Source organism: Podarcis pityusensis (genome assembly GCF_964106645.2).
Source record: "Podarcis pityusensis genome assembly, chromosome: 2".
Lineage (NCBI taxonomy): Eukaryota > Metazoa > Chordata > Lepidosauria > Squamata > Lacertidae > Podarcis > Podarcis pityusensis.
Window position 1 is genome coordinate 74,512,864 of NC_138029.1, and position 23,419 is coordinate 74,536,282.

Here is a 23,419-nt window from a genome sequence, read left to right on the forward strand (position 1 = left end):
TCATGTTTTTTCTTGCTCTTTTTGTAGGGCTGCCTTAACACAGATCATGAGCAGGTAATGCACAAGGAGTGCTATTGGGAATCATGTCGGACGAGTCAATCTCAGGGAGTGATCCAGACGTGGACCCGGACTTGGAGCAGGAGGATATGGAAGAGGAGGAGGAGGAAGAGGAGGATGAAGCAATGGAGGAGGACAATGATGGAGATGATGAAGAGGATTTACTTGATGAGAATGGTGAGTAATGGGCAAGGGAGTCAATGAATGCTTTTTTGTATGTGCTTCCCGGCACTGTTAAATCTGGTGAATAAATCATTAGGTTTTATATAAGAGGCAGATTTGTTCACTGTGGAATTTATGCGAGTACAGGTCTTTGAACATTTGTACCAGTTTTTGAACATTTAAGTCAGTAGGTTATATAATGTGACAGCCCAGTCCTGAATTGGCAACTTGCATTGCTGTAGCTAAAACTGTATCCAAATCTGGGTGAGCAGGGCAGAGTTATTTAGCTCTGCAGCTGCTGGGGAAGCCCCCGTCTAGCAATCCATTTTGAGAAGAATGTTGTGTGTATTGTTACTATGTGTCTGAGGCATGTCTGTTGTGAGGGCATCAGTTACACCTTTTTTGTGAAATATTTGACTTCTCCAGACCTCAGATTTGAATGAAAGGGCACAAGGCTAAAACTATGGCTGTGTGTACTTTGCTACATATATTAACATTCTGTGCCAAGGAAAGCTGTCCCTTGTGGCCTAAATTTTACAGATCTACTCAGTCTGTGCATTATTTCTTCTTATTTGCATATTTTTACAATCTTGACTGTTCTGTATAATCAACTCCGTGTTGGTAATTGAGGGAAATTGCAGCAGCTATGCAGAGCACTGATGCCCCACCCAAAACTGCTGGAAACTTTATCCAGGTTCCTGATATTTCAGCAGGGGTTACCCACATGTAGAGCTAGTTTGAATACAGTTAAGACATTGTTTATTTGGTTTAACTTGAATTTTGCTCTTCGCCGCTCTTGACTATGCCATACAGGGGGAAATACAAGCCAGGAAGAAACCAGAGCCTGGCTTGTTACATGCAAGCTCAGGCTAATGAGGACTCATGGTCCAAAGAAACTACAACCCCATACAAGCTAAGTTTAGCATGCACGGTAATTCCTGCCTTGTGTCCTTCTCTGTGTGGCAAATTAGTGTTGTAGTTTAAGATTACACGTGAACTGGGCCATTGTTGTTAGGACATAAGAGCACAGGAAGAATCTTGGATCAAAGGCCCATTTTGATCTGTATTCATTGTTTCCAGTACTGGCCCACCACCTGCATTAGCAAAACCTCACAATGAAAGTGATAGCTTTTTGTTGTCTTCAGTATCCTGTATTCTGGTTCAGTTTAATACTGTGACTAGCAGTTATGGATAATCCATAACTCCATTGAAGGAGGTTGGACTAGATGATGCTCAGGGTCCTTTCCAACTCTACAATTCTGTGATTCCATATGATTCAGTTATTTATGCTATTAGATTGGCTTAATTTAGTCTTCAAGTGTTGCACCCTATACTACATTCTGTGTTTTTTTCTGCACTCCTGCAGAATCATGTCACATGCACAGTCCTGACTCAAGACTAGAGAAAAAGAGGAAGGCAAGTCCTCCATTTTTATCTGTTGTTCAAGGTGCATTCAGATGCCTCTTCTAGCTTCTCCTCCTCTGCTGCTTTGTGCTTGCTTTTTAAATGGTTTCTGTTCATGGTGTGTGTGTTGAGGGAGAGGGAAGGAGTAGTTGCACATCTGGAAAAGCAAGAGCACTCACTTCAAAATGGAGTCTTGGCCAGCAGCAGTTTCTCTTGTCTGTGCTTCTCCCCTATCTCATTTTTCTAAAAATTTCCTCTCATTACAGCAGCTAACTGAACTCCTGCAGTTGCATCTGCTTGCAACAAATTCAACTCTAGGAATCAGTATCCTCTGTTATTAGAAAAGCCCCTCTCTCATCATTCATTCGCGAAGTAGCTCTAAATTGGAGCTCATTGCTAGGTCTTTTTTCTCTTCTGTTTTGGACTAACCGCAGACCCATCTCTCTTGTTTCCTTAAAACATGGAATTTGGAACTGAGAGGAGATCCTCTGTAGATTATCTTAATATGTGGTCAGGTTCAAATGGGAGAAAGTTGTCCTTCAGATGCCATGGTCCTGAACCATATAGGGTTGTATTCAGCTAACTTTTAATGAGAATAAAGGTAAAGGTAAAGGGAACCCTGACCATTAGGTCCAGTCGTGACCGACTCTGGGGTTGCGCGCTCATCTCGCTCTATAGGCCGAGGGAGCCGGCGTTTGTCCGCAGACAGCTTCCGGGTCATGTGGCCAGCATGACTAAGCCGCTTCTGGCGAACCAGAACAGCACACGGAAACGCCGTTTACCTTCCCGCCGGAGCGGTACCTATATATCTACTTGCACATGACGTGCTTTCGAACTGCTAGGTTGGCAGGAGCAGGGACCGAGCAACGGGAGCTCACGAACCGCCGACCTTCTGATCGGCAAGTCCTAGGCTCTGTGGTTTAACCCACAGCGCCACCCGCATCCCTTTAATGAGAATAGACCCACTGAAATTAATGGACCTAAGTTATGATCATTAATTTCAACTGCTCTGTTCTGAGCAAATGTTAGTTGAATACAGCCCAAAGTACTTTAAAGATCAGAGGTTAACAGCTTGGCCACCACATTCTTGTGAACCACTTCCAGCTGAGCAGAGGGACTTCTGTTCACAGCCTGGGCATAAAGGGCCAACGCTGAACCCAGAAGGACCCCGAAACTACAAACACATGTTTTCAAGTACAGTTTTATGCAATCTTCGTGTAGGGTTGCCATACCTCAACAACTTTTCTGTCTGGATTTTCACTGTTTGAAATATGGCGACCCTATCTTCATTGCAGTGCAGTAACTGTAACTCTGATACATTTTTTCCCCCAGTTCCCTTATGTTTTAGACCTGGGCTGCATTCTATTCTCTGTTAATGAGGCCCTTGATTAATGAGCTGTCCCCACTAAATCAACTTCTACTTCAAGTAAATAGTCTTGTATGTAGTCAATATGATGTGTTCTTTTTCTAATTAGTGGGCTAGCTTAAGTGGTAGAGCTATTAATTCTGTTCTGCACATAACTAGAAGTTATGACTACCAACAGTTTATAATTTCATCTGATGGTGAGCCCTTTCACCTGGAGTATTATCCCTCATTTCTCAACTGTGTAACAAAAATGACCAGAAATTGCATTTTAAAGAATGTGATGGTGATTTCTTCTGTGATAGTTGGTCTTCATGGCGGCTTATATCCTGCCCTAAGTCCTTGTATTATGTCCTTTTGAGCTCTTTTGTATGTTTTAAGTGCTTAACTAGAAACTGGTAAAAAGAAAAGAAGGAAATTAGTCGCTTTGCAGTCAAACTAATTGTAAGTTGTATTGCTTTTATTTTTAGATGAGTAGGTGAGATTTATCTGTAGCGTGGAAGATTTATAAAACTGATAAGGCTTTGTGAAATATTTTAAAATACGTTTGTTCTGTTTGTGCAGTACATTATTCCTAAACATTAATACACTTTTACAGTTCTATGTGTTATACAACAAAGTGGGTATTGCTGACTGGTGGGTGGCTCATTTTCTTCAGCTCTCTGATTTTTAAGTAGATCACCTTGTAAGGATTTTGTCATATTCTTTCCTTTTGGGGGAATCACGGTGCAAAGTTCATCTCCCTGAGTAACCTTTGCATAACTTAGCACTTGCCTTGTGAGCTACAAGTGTGTGCGCTGCACAGAGACACTTGCTGCCCTAAGAAAGGCAAGGAGTGTTGCCCAGCAGATTGCCAGACAATGTGCCAATGAGCCAATGACTACCGGCTAAAGTCATATCAGAGCATTCAACTTGCTGCTGACAGTGACAATACTCACAAAATGTACGAAGAAAGCCATTGGAGCAACAATCAGAAAAACTGCACTGTTGAAAACTTTGTCTGTATAGATCATCACAAATTGCAGCAAGCAGGTGAAGCAATGAGCATAGCACTGCCAAGAACCGTACTTGTGGGGGGAAATGGTCTTTGGCACAGCAATTGCCTGCATTCAGACTCTGCTTGTCTTGGAGGAGCTGGATGTTCCTCTCTCCCCTGATGAGCTTAAGAACTCTTAAACATGTGGTGAAGCCCTAGGACAGGACTGAATCCCAGCAGAAGTACTGAAAGCATCAGCATTGGTGACCATACGCTTGGGGTGGTAGATGATTCTGTCTACCATGGCTCCACCATAACCAGCAACCTTTCCATTGACGCTGAGCTGGACAAGTGTATTGGTAAGAAGAAGAAGAAGAAGAAGAGTTTGGATTTGATATCCCGCCTTTCACTCCCTTTAAGGAGTCTCAAAGCGGCTAACATTCTCCTTTCCCTTCCTCCCCCACAACAAACACTCTGTGAGGTGAGTGGGGCTGAGAGACTTCAAAGAAGTGTGACTGGCCCAAGGTCACCCAGCAGCTGCATGTGGAGGAGCGGAGACGCGAACCCGGTTCCCCAGATTACGAGACTACCGCTCTTAACCACTACACCACACTGGTAAGGCAGCTATGGCAATGGTTTGCCTCTCCAAAAGGGTATGGGAGAATGTGTTGCTAATGCCCAGTGCCCAAATGAAGGTCTACCAGACTTGTGTGTTTAACATGCTGCTTTATGGAAGGGAGTTGTGGGCAACTTACAGCTGCCAGGAACGACGCCTCAATGTCTTCCATATGTGCTGTGTCAGGAAGATTTTGGGCATCACATGGCAAGGACCGAGTCTCAGACAGAGGTGTTTTTCCAAGCCCACATTCCCATTGTTTTCACACTTATGTCTCATCAATGTCTAAGCCAGGCATGTCCAAAGTCCATTTTGGGGCCCTAATCATGCCTGCTGATCAATTTAATCCGGCCCCCATGGCAGTATATGTGTAAAATTGTAAAAAAACCTGAACAGTTTTGGGGTAAAATTGGAAAAAAAGCTGAACAACTTTGGCCGGCCCTCATGCATGTTCACTTCATCAAATCTGGCCCTCTTTGAAAAAGGTTTGGGCACCCCGGTCTAAGCTGTCTTGGTAAGTTTCCACACAATGAAAGATTGCAGGATCCCCATGGATGTGCTGTACAGGGAGCTACCTTCAGGCACCAGGCCTGTTGGCAGACCAACTTACAAAGATGTCTGCAACTGTGACACGAAGGCTGCCAGCATTAACTCCACTGTGTGGGAATCCCTTGCAGACGACCACTGTGCCTGGAGACAGGAGTCAGGTCATGTATCCACAGCAATGGCCAGAGGAGGAATGACCACTGGGAGGAACGCAGAGAGAATAAATGCCATGGTTCTTCTGCGCCAGTGAAACCGGGCACCTTAATCTGCCCCAGATGCAACAAAGTATGTCTCTCCCATATTGGTCTCCACAGCCACAGCAGGCGCTGTAACTCTCCAACGGTTTGACTTTCCCCCCAATGGCATATTCTTCCACTGTCTCTCGAGACAGACAGATGCCAACAATGCCTTGGTTAATGTGAATGTGGCACTGTGGTCTAAACCACTGAGCCTCTAGGGCTTGCTGATCGTAAGGTCGGCGGTTTGAATCCGCGCAGCGGGGTGAGCTCCCGTTGCTTTGTCCCTGCTTCTGCTAACCTAGCAATTTCGAAAGCATATCAGTGCAAGTAGTTAAATAGGTACCACTGCAGCGGGAAAGTAAATGGCATTTCTGTGTGCTCTGGCACTCGTCACAGTCCTTTGTGCACCAGTAGCGGTTTAGTCCTGCTTGCCAAATGACCTAGAAAGCTGTCTGTGGACAAACGCCAGCTCCCTCGGCCTGCAGCGAGGTGAGCGCCACACCCCATAGTCACTTTGACTGGACTTAACTGTCCAGGGGTCCTTTACCTTTTAAAAAAACCCTCAAACACCTTGGTGCTTGTATGTGTTTTATGGTATAATTTTGGTTTTGTAAAATAAACCACATCATTTTTAGCATTTAAGCTCCACAGTTAAACTAGTAGAAATGAAAGTGATTGGACCAGAAACAAGAAGTACATAAGCACAGTAGTTCTGTGAGAATTAAGAACCAGTGAGGATATTGGTAAATTCTGCTGTAGGCTCTTGGCTCTTTTGAACTGGTTGTTCTGTACCAGCAAAGTGACGACATTTTCGTTTTGGTTCCCCCCCCCCCCCCGAAAAAAACACTCTACTCTGTGTTTTGTGGAGAACGCTTTGTACTTAAACTGCTTGTTTCTTTTTGATTCTATCTGCTAGGGATGAGTTTGTAAGCTTGCTTCCTTCTCAGAAGAGTTTATTGTGGCAGGGATGTCTGGAAAAGGGCACCAAAGTCCTTAGCCAAACTTACAGGAATATAAGGGGCATGATATGAGTTGGAGGTGGCTAGGAGCCTATTTTGCTAATTCTAGAATTTTAATTAGTGCTGTGAAACTGTTATCTATTGTTACCTAAGTTATCATAGTTGGGGTGTGGCTTGAATGCTGGTGTGGGAAGGGAGACTAGAACTTTCATCTCGGGCCCCCTCAGGGTTTCACAGACAGACAACACTTGCGGTCATATTTCTTTTTAAAAATCTATAAGGATTTATTTCAGGTTAGGGCTGAGGAGAAGGGTCATAAAAATCTTGATGGTGGTGTTGCCTCTCCTCACTTGTCTCCTTACGATTTTTGGGGGCATAAATCACTTGTTTGAGAAAGCGGAACAACTTCTGGCAGCATTAGACAATGTTATATAACCTGGAGAAATGACTTGCATTTGCTTGGAGGCAATGATGCCAAAGTTCTCTTTGCCTCAGATCTGCTGACGGGTACTGTAGCCTTGCTGTTCTGTTATGGTGGTGTAACCAGCTGCTTGCTTTTCCTTTTTTTTTGCCTCGTATAATGGAATTTAAAGTACATATGTTGCTATTCTAGAGCACTCATCCTTCTCTGTGTATGCAGGTAGTCACCGCCTCCATTTCTTGTTGGTAATTGTTCTTGAGCATAAAAAATGTAATATACATACACTGTAAAATTCTGCGAGTTCAAATTAACAAAAAAATACACTGTGCTCTCTGTGGATGTGAAAAATATCTCTCTTATATCTTCTGTTTGTTTCCAATTTCTGTTACTCTTTGATCAGAAACACCATTATGAAGAAAACTTTTTTTCCTTTTGAAATTAATTTGTTATTTCTTGTTCTATTATTCTTGCAGTGATTTATTCGTTTCTACTAACCTATCTTTAATTGCACTTGCACACTATTTATTTTCATTCAGCAGTGTAAAACTAAAACCCCAAACACATTTAATTGAAACAAGTACCTCACAAACACAGCAGGTGTAGCCACCATAGTGCCCTCCTGATGTTGTTGAACTCCAATTCCCATCAGCCCCAGTCAACATGGCAGGGATGATGGGAACCGTTGTCCAGCAACACCTGGAGGGCACCATATTGTAATAAAAAACTAATTTAAAAAGAAAAAGAAGTGTAATTTAAGCCCACAAAGGTTTGTTTGGTTTTTTTTACTGGAAAATGCACACTTTTGAGTGAAAGTGCTTATCAGCTTAACTTGGGAGGAGAGGCTGTGACTGAAAATAACATCCTGGTTTTGATTAAAATATTTAATAAGAGTTATTGTCTCCTTATTTTATAATTTTAGATTTGAGTTTTTTAAAGAAATAAAATCAAGGGCCATATGTGCATTTATCATACTGCTAAGACAACTTTTGACCAGTATTATACTATTAAATCAAAACATTTGATTGTGGAAGTTTGACATCTAGAACCCTACATAGTCTGTAGAGTTATCAGTTGTAGTAAGTGCTCTCTAGCTTAAAGCAAGGAATCAGTAAATATTGCTGACTCAACACATTGCTGACTCAACAAAGCCCCCCCCCCAACCCCTATTATATACTCCTGAGTTTATTATTCTTGGGTTGCTTATGGATACTGCCTAAGAGAGTCACAGTCTGGGAAATAAAAGACTGCAGCCTGAAGCAGTCTGAGAAATAAAAGAGTATAGCAGAGGTAAATCATGTGGTCATATTGCATGTGTTTTAATGGGCTGGAACCAAAGCCTTCTGAAATCAGTAGACATTCTTATTTCTTTGGTGTGTGCCAACTTCATATTTTGTCTTCATTTTTTGTATCCATTTTCTTTTGTGCTGATTTTTAAATTTGCTTCCAGACGGATGGCTACAGGGAGATCATGTCTTATGCTGGGGTTCAGTTCTAAGGGTTCTGTGTGTACACAAAAATGTGTACAGTGGATGCTCGGGTTGCGAACATGATCTGTGTGGGATGCATGTTCGCAACCCGCAGTGGCGTGTCTGCGCACGTATGGGTTGTGATTTGGCACTTCTGCACATGCATGACCGCTGAAACCCAGAAGTAACCCGTTCCAGTACTTCCGGGTTTCGGCAGGTCCGTAACCCAAAAAAACGCAATCTGAAGCTTCTGTAATCCGAGGTGTGGCTGTATACTCAAGCCCTTGGAGCCAAGCCCCTTCTTGAGCATCACTGGTTTTCCAGAATTTGTGAGAAGGGAGAGCCTTGCTTGGAAAGCAACACAGATATTTTAAAAGGCTCTTTATGTGCCAGGAAAATCTGGTGCAAAAAGAGCTTTCAGCTGTCTACTCATTAAGAGATCTTGGATCGGTACTGACAGTACTGTCACTAAAAGCAGAGGGAAAATATCTGGGATAGGATTAAAAAAGGAAAATAAATAAATATTTTGTCGTGAGATGTAATACAGAGGAATAGCTTTTAATAAGCCTACTATGAAATGAAGCATTATGTAGTGGGAGTGTATCTTAAAAAACAGCCTTCCCCTACTTGGTACCTTCCATATGTTTTGGACTACAACTCCCATCAGCCTCAGACCTCTCCACTGTTCTTTGATTGTTGTTGGCCTCAGCAACTCCACATAAAAAATAATTTTTTGAGCTAAAGCCAATAGGTCGTTGCTGCCACTATTTAGGTTACAGAGATCACATATTGGTTGGTTTCACACATATGGAATTGTGTTGGGTTAGCAACACCTTGTGTTGCTGTTAATAAAATTAAACTTGCAATGATTCTCTTTTTAATGGCTCCCAATATGTTGATATGCTAATTACCCCCACCCCCTTAGCCCTGTTGTTAATTTCTGGAGCCCTTTCTCTTTGTTTCCTGTTGCCTGTTAGAATTCCCCTTGTGTGGGGCCCCAGTTGAGTTTGAATAGTTATGTAAGGATTTCGTTTTATTCCTGCTCTCTTCCACTAGTTCAAATGGATCGCGGGCTGAGTAAATGATATCAGATGAAAACGGCGTGCAACTTTTGTTGTAGCAGCCACCCCAGAGAGAAGAGACCTCCCAAAATGTACATGGTTTCTTTTTGTTTTACAGACTGTACTGTTTTTCAGGAGTAGTGTTGGGTACCTCCTCTAATTTAGCACATATGCTAGTTTCAGTCAATAGGACAGAATAGCTTCTGTGATTGGTCCTCAAGTACTAGCTGGCTTTTTTGTGTGTGTACTCATGGCTTTGAGGACCTGAGCTGGGAAAGAAAATAAGTGCCAGTGCTATATAGACTAAAACCTAGGCATATTTAATTGGTTATGTAAGTGACCCTTCTCAGTCACAGCCAAGTTACAGGATCTATAGCTCAATACAGGTTTGTAGGATAGATCGCTAAGTGCTGTTGATTAGAATATCCGAATACCATGACGTTGTTTAGTCTGTTTCCTCTCTTTTCTCTGCTACTTTAGCAAAAGGCACCTTATGATTTTTTGTGTGATTATGGTGCTCCAAGCAGAGATGATAAATTATTTTCATTGACTTCAGGCATTTGGTCTGGGGCTAGAATAGCTCATAGTAGTTGACAGTTTGCCATATTATCTTCTGCTGAAGTTACAGAACCAGCTGTTAAAGAAGGTTGTGTTGCAGTCAGCCGTGTACACTGAGCAAAATGCTCCTTTTGGATGAGTCTCAGCACTTCCCAGGTAAGACATGGAAGTCTCCTTTCCATCTACTTCTCCTCTTCCGTTCATTTCACAAACAATTCATTGTTTTTAGAAATCGGATGTGTTCCAGTGGTGTTGTGAGAGAGTGGTTGGAATATAATATTTTGTAAAACAATACATTGAGATTCATTATTTATTTAGCAGTCAATAATTTGGTGGAAGTTGAGTGTCTTGATTTGCACGAGAGGCTGACTGTATAATCTTGTTACAGATGGGTAGCCGTGTTGGTCTGCCATAGTCAAAATAAAAAAATTCCTTCCTGTAGCACCTTAAAGACCAACTAAGTTAGTTCTTGGTATAAGCTTTCGTATCTGAAGAAGTGTGCATGCACACGAAAGCTTATACCAAGAACTAACTTAGTTGGTCTTTAAGGTGCTACAGGAAGGAATTTTTTTATTTTGTATAATCTTGAACACTGTATAAGGCTATTTACGACTTTTTAAGTCTGAGGATTCTAGTAAAACAACCAATTAACTCTTGTATTTGTTTTGGTAGGATTATTATTTCATATTGCAGCCTCTTTGCACTTGTTGCTTTCCTGAGCAAGGATGTGGCATATTTTGCATGTGTTATTTAATGTGTTTTCTCCCTATCTGAATCTGCATACTTCTGCAGTTCTGAGAGTTCTTACCGGTTCTGTATTTCCTAGGACAGGATAGTGGAAGTGTATGTGCATTATGTATGCACACACTGCACTTCTGACAAACTTTTTTGTTCATCCCTGGAATTCTGAGAATTAGGTTTGCCTTCTTACAAATAGGTTATATACAAAAAGTTCTGAAATTCTGTTATGAAAAAGTCTTGTTTGAAACATCACATTTAGTTGTGTATGCTCACTGGTATTTATTTTGTAACCTTATCAATTGTTCCTGTTTACCTGGTTTACCTTTCTTGTTCAGAAAACTGATTTCTTCCCAGTAAACTCATAAAAGAGGAGGTAGGCATAAAGTACTTTTTTTTTAAAACTCCTCGTAGGAGTGACTTATATGGACTTTATTTTGAAACTGATAAGAGTAATCACGTGTATGTGTATTTTTGCTGGGTTCTGTTTTATCTTTCTATGAATGGTTTAAAAAAGTACAGACAATCCAGTGGCGAGAATGCAACAAATGTCTAACTGGTTTATGGGTCCAAGTGGAAATTGCAAATTTAAATTACAAATTACTATTTAAGAGGGGAATGATACTTTCAGGAGTAAGACATTTTGAGATCAGTCTTGATAAAGGGAATGAAGAACCTCAGGATCTAGGAAATTTATAAATGTTGAAGGCCCATGATTTCTGGGAATGAGAAATCTAATTAGATTGTAAAAAAAGATTAAAACTGGAGCCACTGGAGTACAGTACTAATTACTGCTGTCTCATCTTTGCGTAACACAACAGTGTAACAGACCATGCTGAGCTGCAAGGACTTGACTGAGCATTTTGTTTTGACTCTGCAGTAAAAAGTAACTTTCGATTCTGCGGCTTTATTTTACTGTCTAGCTGAAATGTTTTTTAGACAAACACACTTTTTAAGAAAAATTTTCATGAGCAAAACCCTGAGCATCCCCTCTAATGCATGTAGAATAATGAGTTTAGTTTTAAACCATCTCTTACGTTCATATATGACACTAAATTTAAACTACAATGGACTTTTAAAAGTATTCATTAATGTAGTGATAAATCAACATGAAAACAGTGCTCTGCGCTTAATGATTTACATTGAACCAGCTTATGAAAATTATAATCAAACTATCTAATTTGTCTATGTATCATCACAGTGTAATATAAATTGTTGCTTCTTTTGAGGAGGTCTTCTATTGCCTTATATGACTATACCAGGGGTCAGCAACCTTTTTCAGCCGTGGGCCGGTCCACCATCACTCAGACTATGTGGGGGCCAGACTATATTTTGAAAAATAATAATGAACAAATTCCTATGCCTCACAAATAAACCAGAGATGCATTTTAAATAAAAGCACACATTCTACTCATGTAAAAACACTCTGATTCCTGGACCATCCGCGGGCCGGATTGAGAAGGCGATTGGGCTGTATCCGGCCCCTGGGCGTTAGGTTGCCTACCCCTGGACTATACCTTACAGAGCGCTTATTAACTCCATTTTATTATGTGAAATCTGCTGTGCAGATAGGCCAGGTAATTTGCACAAAGTCGTAAGTCTGGTAGGCTTTGAATTTGACCTCAGCTCTATGTCTGCACTGCTCAGTACTTCCAATAAATCTTTCCTCATCACTTGATTTTAAGACTCTTTATTGATTAATCAGGTTCACTTTACAGCTTTCATGAAATATAATCTATCTAAGTGTTAACACCACGCCTCACTATCTTCTGCTATCAATTTCCTTTTAAAAAGAGGAATATTTGGCTATGGTGTCTAGTAGTTTGAACACCCACTATATTTTGTGGGACTGCGGTACAGCAGAATAAGGGATATTCATTTAGTTAGCTGGCCTGGACAACAAATCTGGTACCTTGCCTGGGGATCTACAAATTGTGTTGCAAACTTTTGTTGTTCCACCATGTGGTGAAGTAGTGAATTGTTGCCTTAAATGTTTCTTTGTTGGAATCATCCTGAAATTGCAGACTTTAAAGAAACTCACTTGATAAATTAAGAAAAACATTATGTTCCTGATGGAGGCAAGGAGACAGTGCAGAAAAAGGCATGAATGCCGTTACGGTGTTCATTTGTTTTTCTGTTGTTGCTTTTTGGAAAAGTAACCCAGGTTATTTCAAATACTCTTTTTCTTTTCTTTTGTTTTGTTTTAAACTTGCACAGTGAAAACCTTGATCTAGGAAAGCATTCATTATTGTTTGAAGGGGCGGGGGATTCTGCTGCTTGTTATGTTCATTATCTTCCTCTGAAAGCTAGTCTTTCTTGCTTAACTTCAGAGGAATTCTCACTGATCTTGAAGCAGAAAACGGCAATTAAGTTAGTTATTTCTTTCCCTCACTCACTCACTCGCATCCCCTTGGGAAGCAACCTGTAAAGAAAAGAAGAAAGGGGGAAAGAAAGCTTGATCTGGTGTTTTTAATATAAAGTGGGGTGGGGTGGAAGGGAAGTCATGGTTCTTCAAACTTTATGCTGGCTTTGTGGTCTTAAAAGACATCAGTTGGCCATAGTGCCTTAGTTTCTCAAACTGTCAGAAGCGTAAAATGCTAATGATAACATTAACTACAAATATTTCATCAATCACGAAAACCTCCCTGTTTTTATCTGCCTTTGAGGCATTGTTTATCACAACTCTGGCTACAATTGAAAGGTTATGCATGTTATTTGAAGATTGTTCCAGTGTGGTGGCTCCTGTGTCGTTTTTTGTAGCAGCTCAAAGCTTAATTACTGGCTACATTTTTCCACACTGCAAAAACGGCTTACCACATAGAGTAATTTATAGATGCTTACATATGGTGATTGTAATGATATGCGCTGGACATGGGTACATAACAGAGGGACTTAAGTAGCGTGTCCTGAAAGCGTGCCTCCCCACAAAGAAACATTATGTGAATGGTTAACTGCAAAGCTGTAATATTGTAATCTTTGCCCTTAACAAAGAGCAGGATTCACCTAACAGACATATCAGTCTGTACGATGACTTCTGCTTGCACAATGGGGCTTCCCCCTCTTCCCCCCCCCCCGTGCCCCCCTGAATTTTGGGGTTGGGAGAGCCCTCAGAACAGCAAGGGGGAGGGCTGACCATGCCACCTGGCAAGTTGATATGCTTGGGCAGACAGAACATCAAATAAATGGCAGCTTGAATTCCACCTAAAAACTGCAAGTAGTTTAAAGAATAATGCTGGGATTTAGTGATTTCGAAGTCAAATTACCCAATTTTCTCCATGAAAATGTGAAAATGGGGCACTTGATAACGGAGGGACTGCTTGATGTTATCTTTCACGCAGCTCTCTCAGTTGTCAAGTGTCAGATTCCTTGGTTTGGGAGCAAAATGTGAGTGTGCAATAGAGGGTATTTTTCCCATCTTAGTACTGCACATTTCCAAAGCCACCAAGAGGCCTCTCTTTGCCTTTAACCACCCTGAAAAATCTAGTATAAAACAAATACTATGACTTGTAACAACTGCCTACTGAAAATGAAAGCTTATGTAACCATTGCATAATACAAAATACCTCCCCCCTCACAATTCGGTCTCCTTCCTTCAGACCCTGAATATTAGTTGATCTAGAGAAATAATAATAGCATCTGCACTAATGCAGCAAAGGAGGCATCTACAACATGTGGCTACAGGAGCCAGAATGTTTCTAGTTTAGGTGCACTATTTTAGCACTTGGAACAAATACTCTATTTGTAGAGGGTAGTAAGCCCCAACTTGAATGCTTGTGACTTCTAATATGAGAGAAGTTGGAAAGTGCTTCAGGCAAAACAGGTCCTTTCATAGCACTTTGCTCTTTGGGGGGATGGGGGAATTAGCCCGGGTAATTGGAAAACTACCTAACAGCCAGAAAGTACAGTTTCTTATTCTTCCTGTGTATCTGATGAAAGTAATCACTTGTTGAAATTCCCTAGCAGAGAAGGCCTTGAAAAATATTCTAGGTCACTGTGACCCTATCTCTGTTAGTAGAGGTGTGAGATGACTGAAGCAGAAATGTCAGTTTGCAAATTAATTGCTATAAATTTGAAAGTGGAAATTTCCAGACTTCTGGTATTTAACTGATGACTTAATTACCCAATTCAGACATGTATGTGTGACAGGGTTTTGTTTTTTTTTAGGGGGGGGGGAGAGCTTAGATTTTAGATAGTAGTAGGAAAGGTCGTAGTGTTTTTGTTTCTTTTAGTAGGGTAGCAGAATAATGTCGTTCTCCCCCCCCCCCCCATTTATCTCTCTCCTGCCACATGTGGCTTTCAGATCGCTTTGCAGACAAGTAATTAACCACACTGCATTCAATAATATCCCGGAATGTTTGTGCTGTGGCTGAGAATAAAAATTAGTTTTGCAGATTGTTAAACATGTTTCCTACTGCTGAGTCAAAAAGGTGTAGTGCTGGCTAAAAACGATGAGGATAATGTTCTCTTCTGTTGCCCTGGTCCATATTGTGTATATATGATTAACACTTAGTAAGATCAGCTACCTGGTTTCTTCTTTTGTTTTGTGAGTGTTGTTATTTAGAGACACGTTCATAAAAGCTTATATAAGTGCTCTTTAGTGTTTATGTAATTCAGGCCTCTTTACAGCAGCGAGGCCAGAATAAGAGCTCGTGAGTATTTGGTGCCTTCGTTGGCTTGCATAATCTTGGAGTTAGAAGATAAATTGCCTGTCACTGAGGTTGGCCTTTAGATGTTCCAGATTTTCTGAGTGTATGCTGCTGCTGCTGCTGCTTTTTAAATGTGGGCTTCTTGCATTTTTTTTGTGTTGCCTCTTCCCCCACCATCTTACTTTAGCTATTATTTCCCCTTGGATTCATTCTTGGCTAAGTCTTGAAAAATGCACATGCTGCTCTTCCGTGAAGGAATCAGAGTCATAAAAAGTAGCATTAGCAGACAATGTCTCTGACAGTTGTGGAAGCAAGTGGAAGTCTGACAAGAGTGAGAATGAAAATGAGAAGACAATCATTGGCAAAAAGGAAACGAAGTGACAGTGAGATGATAAGTGTAGGCAAAAGCAGTGTACAGTGGTACCTCAGGTTAAGAACTTAATTCGTTCTGGAGGTCCGTTCTTAACCTGAAACTGTTCTTAACCTGAGGTACCACTTTAGCTAATGGGGCCTCCTGCTGCTGCTGCCCAGCGATTTCTGTTCTCATCCTGAAGCAAAGTTCTTAACCCGAGGTACTATTTCTGGGTTAGTGGCATCTGTAACCTGAAGCGTCTGTAACCCGAGGCACCACTGTACTCGTTCTGAATCCTAGAACTCCTTTTCTGTATGAGGGGTTGTTGAGGATGGTGCTCTGATTCCATGTACAGAGGAGTAATACATCTATCTGGGTCCTATTGCCTTCTATGATACTCAGAAAGAGTAGCTCTGTCAGTGCATTTGGACTTTGTAGGTGTGTCATCTTATGTAATCATTATGTAATTAGGTCTTTGTTAGGCCTTTCCAGAGTGGGAGGGACCTAAAGCTACTGAACTGCCAGAAGGCTTGAGACTGCTCTTTAATTAGCTGGCTTGATAAAAGCTTCAGAGGTTTTCAGACTTGGCACTTCTAAGGTCTGGCACAGGGACGTCTCCCTTCCCATCCTTAGTGAGAGCTGAATTTATCTGATTATTTTGTTTGTGCAGATAGAACCTACAAGAGTCACACTTGCGTTGTTTTCACATCTTTGGTCAGTAGTGAATTGGGTTTCTCTTTTCTTCTTGTTTTTGCAAAGAATTTCTCACTGGAGCAATTCAAGTTCTCCTAATTTCTAATCTGCATTTTGTTCGATACAGAGATTTTCATACATTTGCATATTGCCGGAGATGTTGTAGGAAATGCATTTTTCTCCTTCTGGTAACCCCCAACTTCTTCATTTAATGGTGCAGAGCAATTTTCCTCTGATGGCAGCTTCTTTAAACTTAGGGTTCTCAACAGTGAGGTGAGCAGCTTCTAGGGAAAGTTCCTTCCACTTCCTGCACACATTTTTATTTTTTGGTTGTGCAGGAGGTTAGAATGCCTTATCTCAGTTGGTGTAATACAGACAACAAAATACCTCTCTATTTGTGCTAATAAATATTCTAAATTCTATGTTTGGGGCCTGATTCCTCTCACTGTGGAATCCCACACTTGATTGTCTTAAAATGCATGCCATGGTTGCCTCTGCTTTTGCCACTCCTCTTTTTCACTAATTCATATTGGGACACACGTCTGAGTCAGGAGTTGAGTTATTATTGATCCCTGTTTAAGACATAGTATGTTACTACCCCTTATGTGTGTCCATCCAGTACCTTAGGCACTGTGACATTTTGGGGCTGCTGTTTTAAAATAGCTAATGGTATTATAGCCAAAGTGGACTGTGTGAACCATAGACAAGAAATCTGTTACACTCAGTGCTCTACCAGCCTAATTTTTTTTTGTTGGTATGGATGTGGACAGGAATGTTTTTCAAGTGAGATATTTAAAGCAGTACTGGAGGGTTAGAAAAGAAGTTGAAAACTCTTTGCAGTTTGAGCTGTTGGCTGTGAAATTCGTCTCAGGGTGCCCCTGCCAACTGAAGTATGGCAGGTGGATACCAGAGACCTTTTCAACAGCGTCCTCCCAGATATGGAATGACCTCCCCAGAGCATCTTTCCTAGTGCCTGCATAATGGACTTTTCAGCAGGACATGAAGCCCCTTAAAAAATTTCCCAGGCATTTTAATAGGCTTGGCTTTTTTCTTTAGCTCTCATATGTTTTGCTTTTTGCTAGATTTAGTTAGATTTGTACTGAGCCTGGCTTTATTCTGTTTATTGTTAGTGCAAGTTTTTATTTATTTTTAAATGGTTTTTAACTTTTCTTGTTAACCTCCCAGAGGGTGTGGTTGATTAGGTCTTATACAAGTGATGTAAATAAATAATAAACAAATTTTGAGTTGCAGAGGATTCTGAGACACACTCCAGAGCAGGGGTGGCAACCTCTGGTCCATGAGGCCAGGCATAGGTCACCGTTTGGCTGACAGTGCCATTTTCCCTAAACCACAACCATCCACCCCCACACCTGATGGAAGGGCAAGTAAGGATATGGCTACAAAGGAACCACTGGGAGCTTGAAGTTGGTTCCCAATTTTTCCTTTGCAAGTGGGACTCACTGACAGTGCTTTCATTGATAGAGTCTAGAGCATACCTGGAGTTCACCTGGCACTCTTGGCTTGACCAACCAATGTGCTGCAGGAGGGGCTAGTATTACATGGTTTGGCCTATACAATAGAATGTAGTAGTAAAATGTAGTATAATGTAGGCTGTGCCACTTTAAACTACAGTCAGCACTATGTTTAAATGTTCTTCAATATAAAGAACTCCTTAGAAGCAGAAAACAATTCTCTCTGCCTTCAAGCTTGCATATAGCAGTGAGAGAAATGGCCCATTTCTTGCTGTTCTAGTTGCAGGGAGCTTTGTGTTATTTATTCTGTTTACCTTGAGAAGCTATTTTTAAAAAAAATGATTTCCCTGTGCCTGCAATCTGAAGTAGCATTCTGTCATTTCATTCTTCTGGACGTCTGAACCAACCCTTACCCAGGACCTGTTTTTAGGCATAAAGCTAAGTAGTTAAAGATGCACATATGCATCTGACATGTTGTATCTGATCCACTGTCAGGTAGAAGTTGCTTTTGCCCTAATAAGCATTCACCCCAGAGAGGGGGAAATGATGGAAAAGCAGTATATTGGAAAGGACAAAATGATGGGAGATCTAAGTTGGAAAGTTTTGAAGTTTTGAAGTTTGTGTGTGTGTAGAAGTTGTGGCTGCCCATTGGTTAGGTTAATATCACAGAAGGCAATTGCTCCCTCATCCCACTCCAGGTGAACAGGAAATTGGTAGACCATGGGTAGCGGGGTTGCACAGAAGAGAAGAGATGTGCATGTGAGAAGTAGGTACAGTGGTACCTTGGGTTACAAACGCTTCAGGTTACAGACCCCGCTAACCCAGAAATAGTACATTGGGTTAAGAACTTTGCTTCAGGGTGAGAACAGAAATTGTGTGGTGGTGGCAGCGGGAGGCCCCATTAGCTAAAGTGGTACTTCAGGTTAAGAACAGTTTCAGGTTAAGAACGGACCTCCAGAACGAATTAAGTACTTAACCCGAGGTACCACTGTATAGCCTTTTGTTTTTTATTGTTATTATTTTATCACGGTCGGGAGAAGGGATCAGAACTACCAAGACAAATATTCTACTGGGTCCCAGGGTTTTATCTATTTCTGATTTCTGAAAATACTCATTAAATAAAATATGTGAAGGGAATGTGTGTTAGCTGTAGCTGTCTGCTTCTAATATTGGATTCTTCAGCCCTTCAGAATTCTGCATGAACTATGGCTTTGTTTTTGACTCTGGGGAAGTCATTGGTTTAATGACTCATCCTGCAGAATATGGTCATGTGTGCTGCTATTGCTGCTTCCTGTTGCCCTATTTTATCCAATCTTTTGATCTAGTTATATAATTGTGAATGAAAGGGAAAAGCCATGGGTGTAAAATCACTTTGTATAATATTACCATACTTTTTGACTTAATATTCCAGAGAAATGTTATTTAACATGGGTAGCAGAGTTCTAGTCTGATAACTTCCAAGAAATTAGACTCTCTTCCCAGTACTGGGATTCCTTGGGGTAAATGAGTGCAATCTGTGGGCTTGTTTGTTGTGACATTTCTGTTGCCGCATGCTTCCCTAAAGGCGGTGTCTGTACTAGAAAATGTATCAAGTTCAAGGAATGACCTAGCTTTTGCTTCCTCTGTATGTGTTTCTGTGTGTGTGTGTGTGTGAGAGAGAGAGAGAGAGAGAGAGAGAGAGAAGAGCAGAGAGGAGAGGAGAGGAGAGGAGAGGTCAGGTTTGGTTCAGCTGCACTTGTTCCTTGTAGGAATGTAAAATTATAGAGCAAATAGGTGCTGTTTGCACTTCATTTAAAATGCTTTGCCATGATATGAAGGGGTTCTGAGTCCTTAGGTACGATCCAAGAGTCCAAAGCAACCAGCTTTTTGGCTTATGAAACAGATTTTCGGCATGCAGTGAGCCCTTGACAAATGCAGCTCCACTTTGTCCTGCTATTTTAACACATGACAGTTGTCCACATGTGACCATTCAAATGTAACATTTATGGAAGTGGAGCTGCTTCCACATAGTTTAAGGGTGAGGAACTTTTCTGCCCAGACCTTAGTCTCCCCAAACCCTGGCAGGCCCGAATTGGCAGGTGGGTGGTCAGTCACTTGATGTCATAGTGACACCTGCTCCTTAAACGCACATTCTTTTGTGTGTTGACTTCCATGCTGCTTGTTAAACCTCTGAAAACTAGAGTGTTAAAGAGTAATGCAAGGCTGCTTGGAAAGGGGCTTTCAAGGGGCTGTTCTTTGAACCTCTGGTTCCATTCAGTGGAAACTGCTTCCTGTTCCTCTCTCCTATGGCCCATCAGCTGATGGATGGATGGGAGCAAGCCTTGCTCCAGCAAAGGAACAAATTGGGAGCTCACTTTAACCTCTGATTGTTCCTTTGAAGTCCCGCCCTATTTATGCATCTGACACATGATGTTGCGTGGCTTCCCAGAAATGGCTTAGCTTGACCCACAGACCAGAGGTTCCCCACTCCTGACATAGTCCAACTCCACACCATTCCAGCAGTATGTGTTTAGAAAATAAAGAAAAAGGAAGAAAAAAACCTCAGCAGGCAGGATATCATGGTTATTTAAGAGGTAACTGTGGCATAGTAATTACGTCAGTTCCCATGTGTAGTGTGTGTGTATTTATATACATACAAACAACAAACACACGCATAGGTACATATGTATCATTTTGCTCAAGTGGCATTGGACCATGTGGAAGCTGTCAGAAATGTCTAACCTATTGCCAGAACTCAATTTCTTATGTGAGTGAGGGTGTCTACAAAATAAGTTTGGAAACTTGGGGTTTTCAGCATCTTAAGGACTGATAAAAATCAAGAAGTTACTTGACTTCTTGGTTTGAATTAGCACATGTGGAAGGAAAGAAAGAAAGAGAAAGAAAGAAAGAGTTGATTTTGTACAACTTACTCTAACTTTCTTTGTTTCAGACCAGTCCCATGAAGCGGTGTTTGGCAGTGATCATCTTCAACATGGTGAAGATGGGGAATGGCAACGCTCTACTTCAACTACCTCATCTCAGAGTGAACAGGCAGAGAAACTGTTGCAGAATCAGCACAAGAGCCTGGCCTCTGAGGACACCAAAAAGAAGAGGGCTCAGAAACCTTCTCACATGAGGAGGAACATAAGGTGAAAAGCATTCTTAAAAAATGTGTACAGGATTCGAGTAATAATTAACTGATTGTCATTATCAGTGTTGTTTATTACTGTCCCTTGAACCCAATTTAGGATGGTGTGTTCAAGAGCTGTAGACATATTCTAAAATGGAAATGAAATGATACTACTGAAGGGGAAGATCGCAGGTTTGGTGGTTATTACAAGGAAAATATTGAAAGGAAAATTTAGAAGGCATATAGATAAAGTGATCATTGATGATCGATTCCTTGAGAATGTTCTTGCAGAATCCCATGAAAGAGTGGCATAATCTGATGCTCTTTCCTTTGAACCAACAGCACTTTTGGAGCTTTAATTAGCATTACATGCTTTTAAAAATTATTTTGAGATCCTTTTTTTCCGGAAGGTGTGTTATCCACAGCAATATACAGTGGTACCTTGGTTCCCAAACTTAATCCGTTGGGAAGTCTTTTCCAAAACCAAAGCGTTCTAAAACGAAGGTGTGCCTTTCCATAGAAAGTAATGCAAAATGGATTAATCCATTCCAGACTTTTAAAAACAACCCCTAAAACAGCAATTTAACATGAACTTTACTATCTAACCATTGATCCATAAAATGAAAGCAATGATCAATGTACTGTACTATAAAATAAATAAGACAGTATTGTAGAGGATAAAAATTAAAATTATTATTTTTTCTTACACGCACTGATGATAGTCATTGTTTGGATGGGGGGGGGGGCTTTTATCCATTTCTGCAGTCCTACAATCAATCAGTAGCTGAACTGGGTTTCAAACAGTCACAAAAACAAGTCACAAGCCACAACTCACAAAGTTCACAAATCAGAACACCTACTTCCGGGTTTGCAGTGTTCTATTTCCAAGTTGTTCATAAACTAAGCTGTTCTAAAACCAAGTGCCAATGTAATAATCTTGATAGTAGAGAGCATTAGGACTGTGGCCCATATCTGGTAATACCAAAATTTCCCTCTGCCTTTTCTTCTGGAATGACAAGCTCATAGATGAGTTACCAGGCCAGCAAAAGTATGTAGCTATATAGACCAATTACACCACATAGGTCCTAAGCTACTTCTCTCTGTTTTAGATAACTTTATTTATAGCAAAGGGATCTCCCCCCTCCCTGTTTAGCAGTGTGCCCCCTGTGAAGCCATGCCATACTTCAAATGTCAAACCACTTGGGGTATTTATATTAGCCTTTTATTTTTAAAACAAAATGTTTTCTACCTCTTTGCAACTTGAAGACATGTGAATGTGACCCATTTCCTGTATATTCTAACTTGCATGCATACTTTGCTTCAAGACGCTGTAGTACAGCACATACTTACCAGCAACTTATTTCCCCCAACCTTTCAATTAAAACTTTCAGAATCAGATATATTAATCTCTTCAGTGCCAGCCCCTTCCTAGTATAAAATTAAACACTTGCCCTGCAGCTGTAAGCGAATTGTCTCTATTGAAATAGAGACACCTGTGGTGTTCTTGGGCCTTCCTGTAACTTTCCTTCTGAAAAAGCTGTGCACCAGTTGTTGTTTTTAATTCCAGTTGGCAAAACGAAGCTAACAGAAGCTGCATAGGGAAACTTTGTTTTGGAGTAATATGTTCTCTGTTTGTGCATTCAGGAAGCTACTGCGGGAGGACCAGTTGGAAGCTGTGACAAAAGCAGCCCAGCAGGAGGAGTTGGAAAGAAGGAAGCGACTTGAGCAGCAAAGGAAGGAGTATCAAGCCAGCATCCCCACAGTACCCTTAGAGTTTCTCCCAGGTAAACAGTGATGATGGTGACTACTTCTGAACTAAAAACCTACCTGAGGACAAGTTCTATCGTCAGTCCTCCCCACAGGCTAAACTTGCTAAACTTCCAAAGAAGGCTTAGATAAACTCTTTGCATTTATATCTCAACTTCCTTCCAAGGCAATTTCAGTGTGGCATACATGGTTTCTACCCCCCTCCCTTTACCCTCACCCTGTGAATATAGGCTTGGCTGGCCTTTGAACACCCATTGTGCTTGATGGCTGAATTTGAATCTAGGTCACCTTAGTCCTAGGGATGCGAGTGGCGCTGTGGTCTAAACCACTGAGCCTCTTGGGCTTGCCGATTGGAAGGTTGGCGGTTCGAATCACCGCTACGGGGTGAGCTCCTGTTGCTCCATCCCAGTTTCTGCCAACCTAGCAGTTTGAAACCATGCTAGTGCAAGTAGATAAATAGGTACCGCTGTGGCAGGAAGGTAAACAGCATTTCTGTGCTCTCTGGCTTCCATCACGGTGTTCCGTTGTGCCAGAAGCAGTTTCGTCATGCTGGCCACCTGACCCAGAAAGCTGTCTGTGGACCAGTACTGGCTTCCTCAGCCTTGACTCCATAGTCAAGTTTGACTGGACTTAACTGTCCAGGGGTCCTTTATCTTTTTACCTTTTTTACTTTGATATTTTAACCCCTGCACAAGTACTGTGGGAATGGCTGCAGTACATCATTCCTTGTGGTTTCTTAGTGTGGTTGTATACCTGTCAAATGTTATACAACTATTTTTCATGTTAAGTAAGGCTTACTGTTAATAAAAGATGG

General features: G+C 41.2%; 1 protein-coding gene across 6 annotated transcripts in view; it reads left to right on the plus strand.

Annotated features, from left to right (window-relative positions):
• Positions 1-23,419, plus strand: part of RAD54L2 (RAD54 like 2) — a 79,561-nt gene that overhangs the window by 30,820 nt on the left and 25,322 nt on the right. For 4 of the 6 annotated variants that reach the window (XM_080996390.1, XM_080996389.1, XM_080996393.1 and 1 more), the window contains 3 exons: positions 28-234; positions 20,659-20,857; positions 22,483-22,622. In XM_080996390.1, the coding sequence (XP_080852516.1) occupies positions 84-234; positions 20,659-20,857; positions 22,483-22,622 (490 nt within the window). In that variant the 5' untranslated portion in view covers positions 28-83. Of the gene's footprint in view, positions 1-27; positions 235-1,585; positions 1,636-9,265; positions 9,363-9,892; positions 9,985-20,658; positions 20,858-22,482; positions 22,623-23,419 lie in introns of those variants that run through there. The other 2 variants (XM_080996392.1, XM_080996391.1) reach the window with 2 other exon arrangements.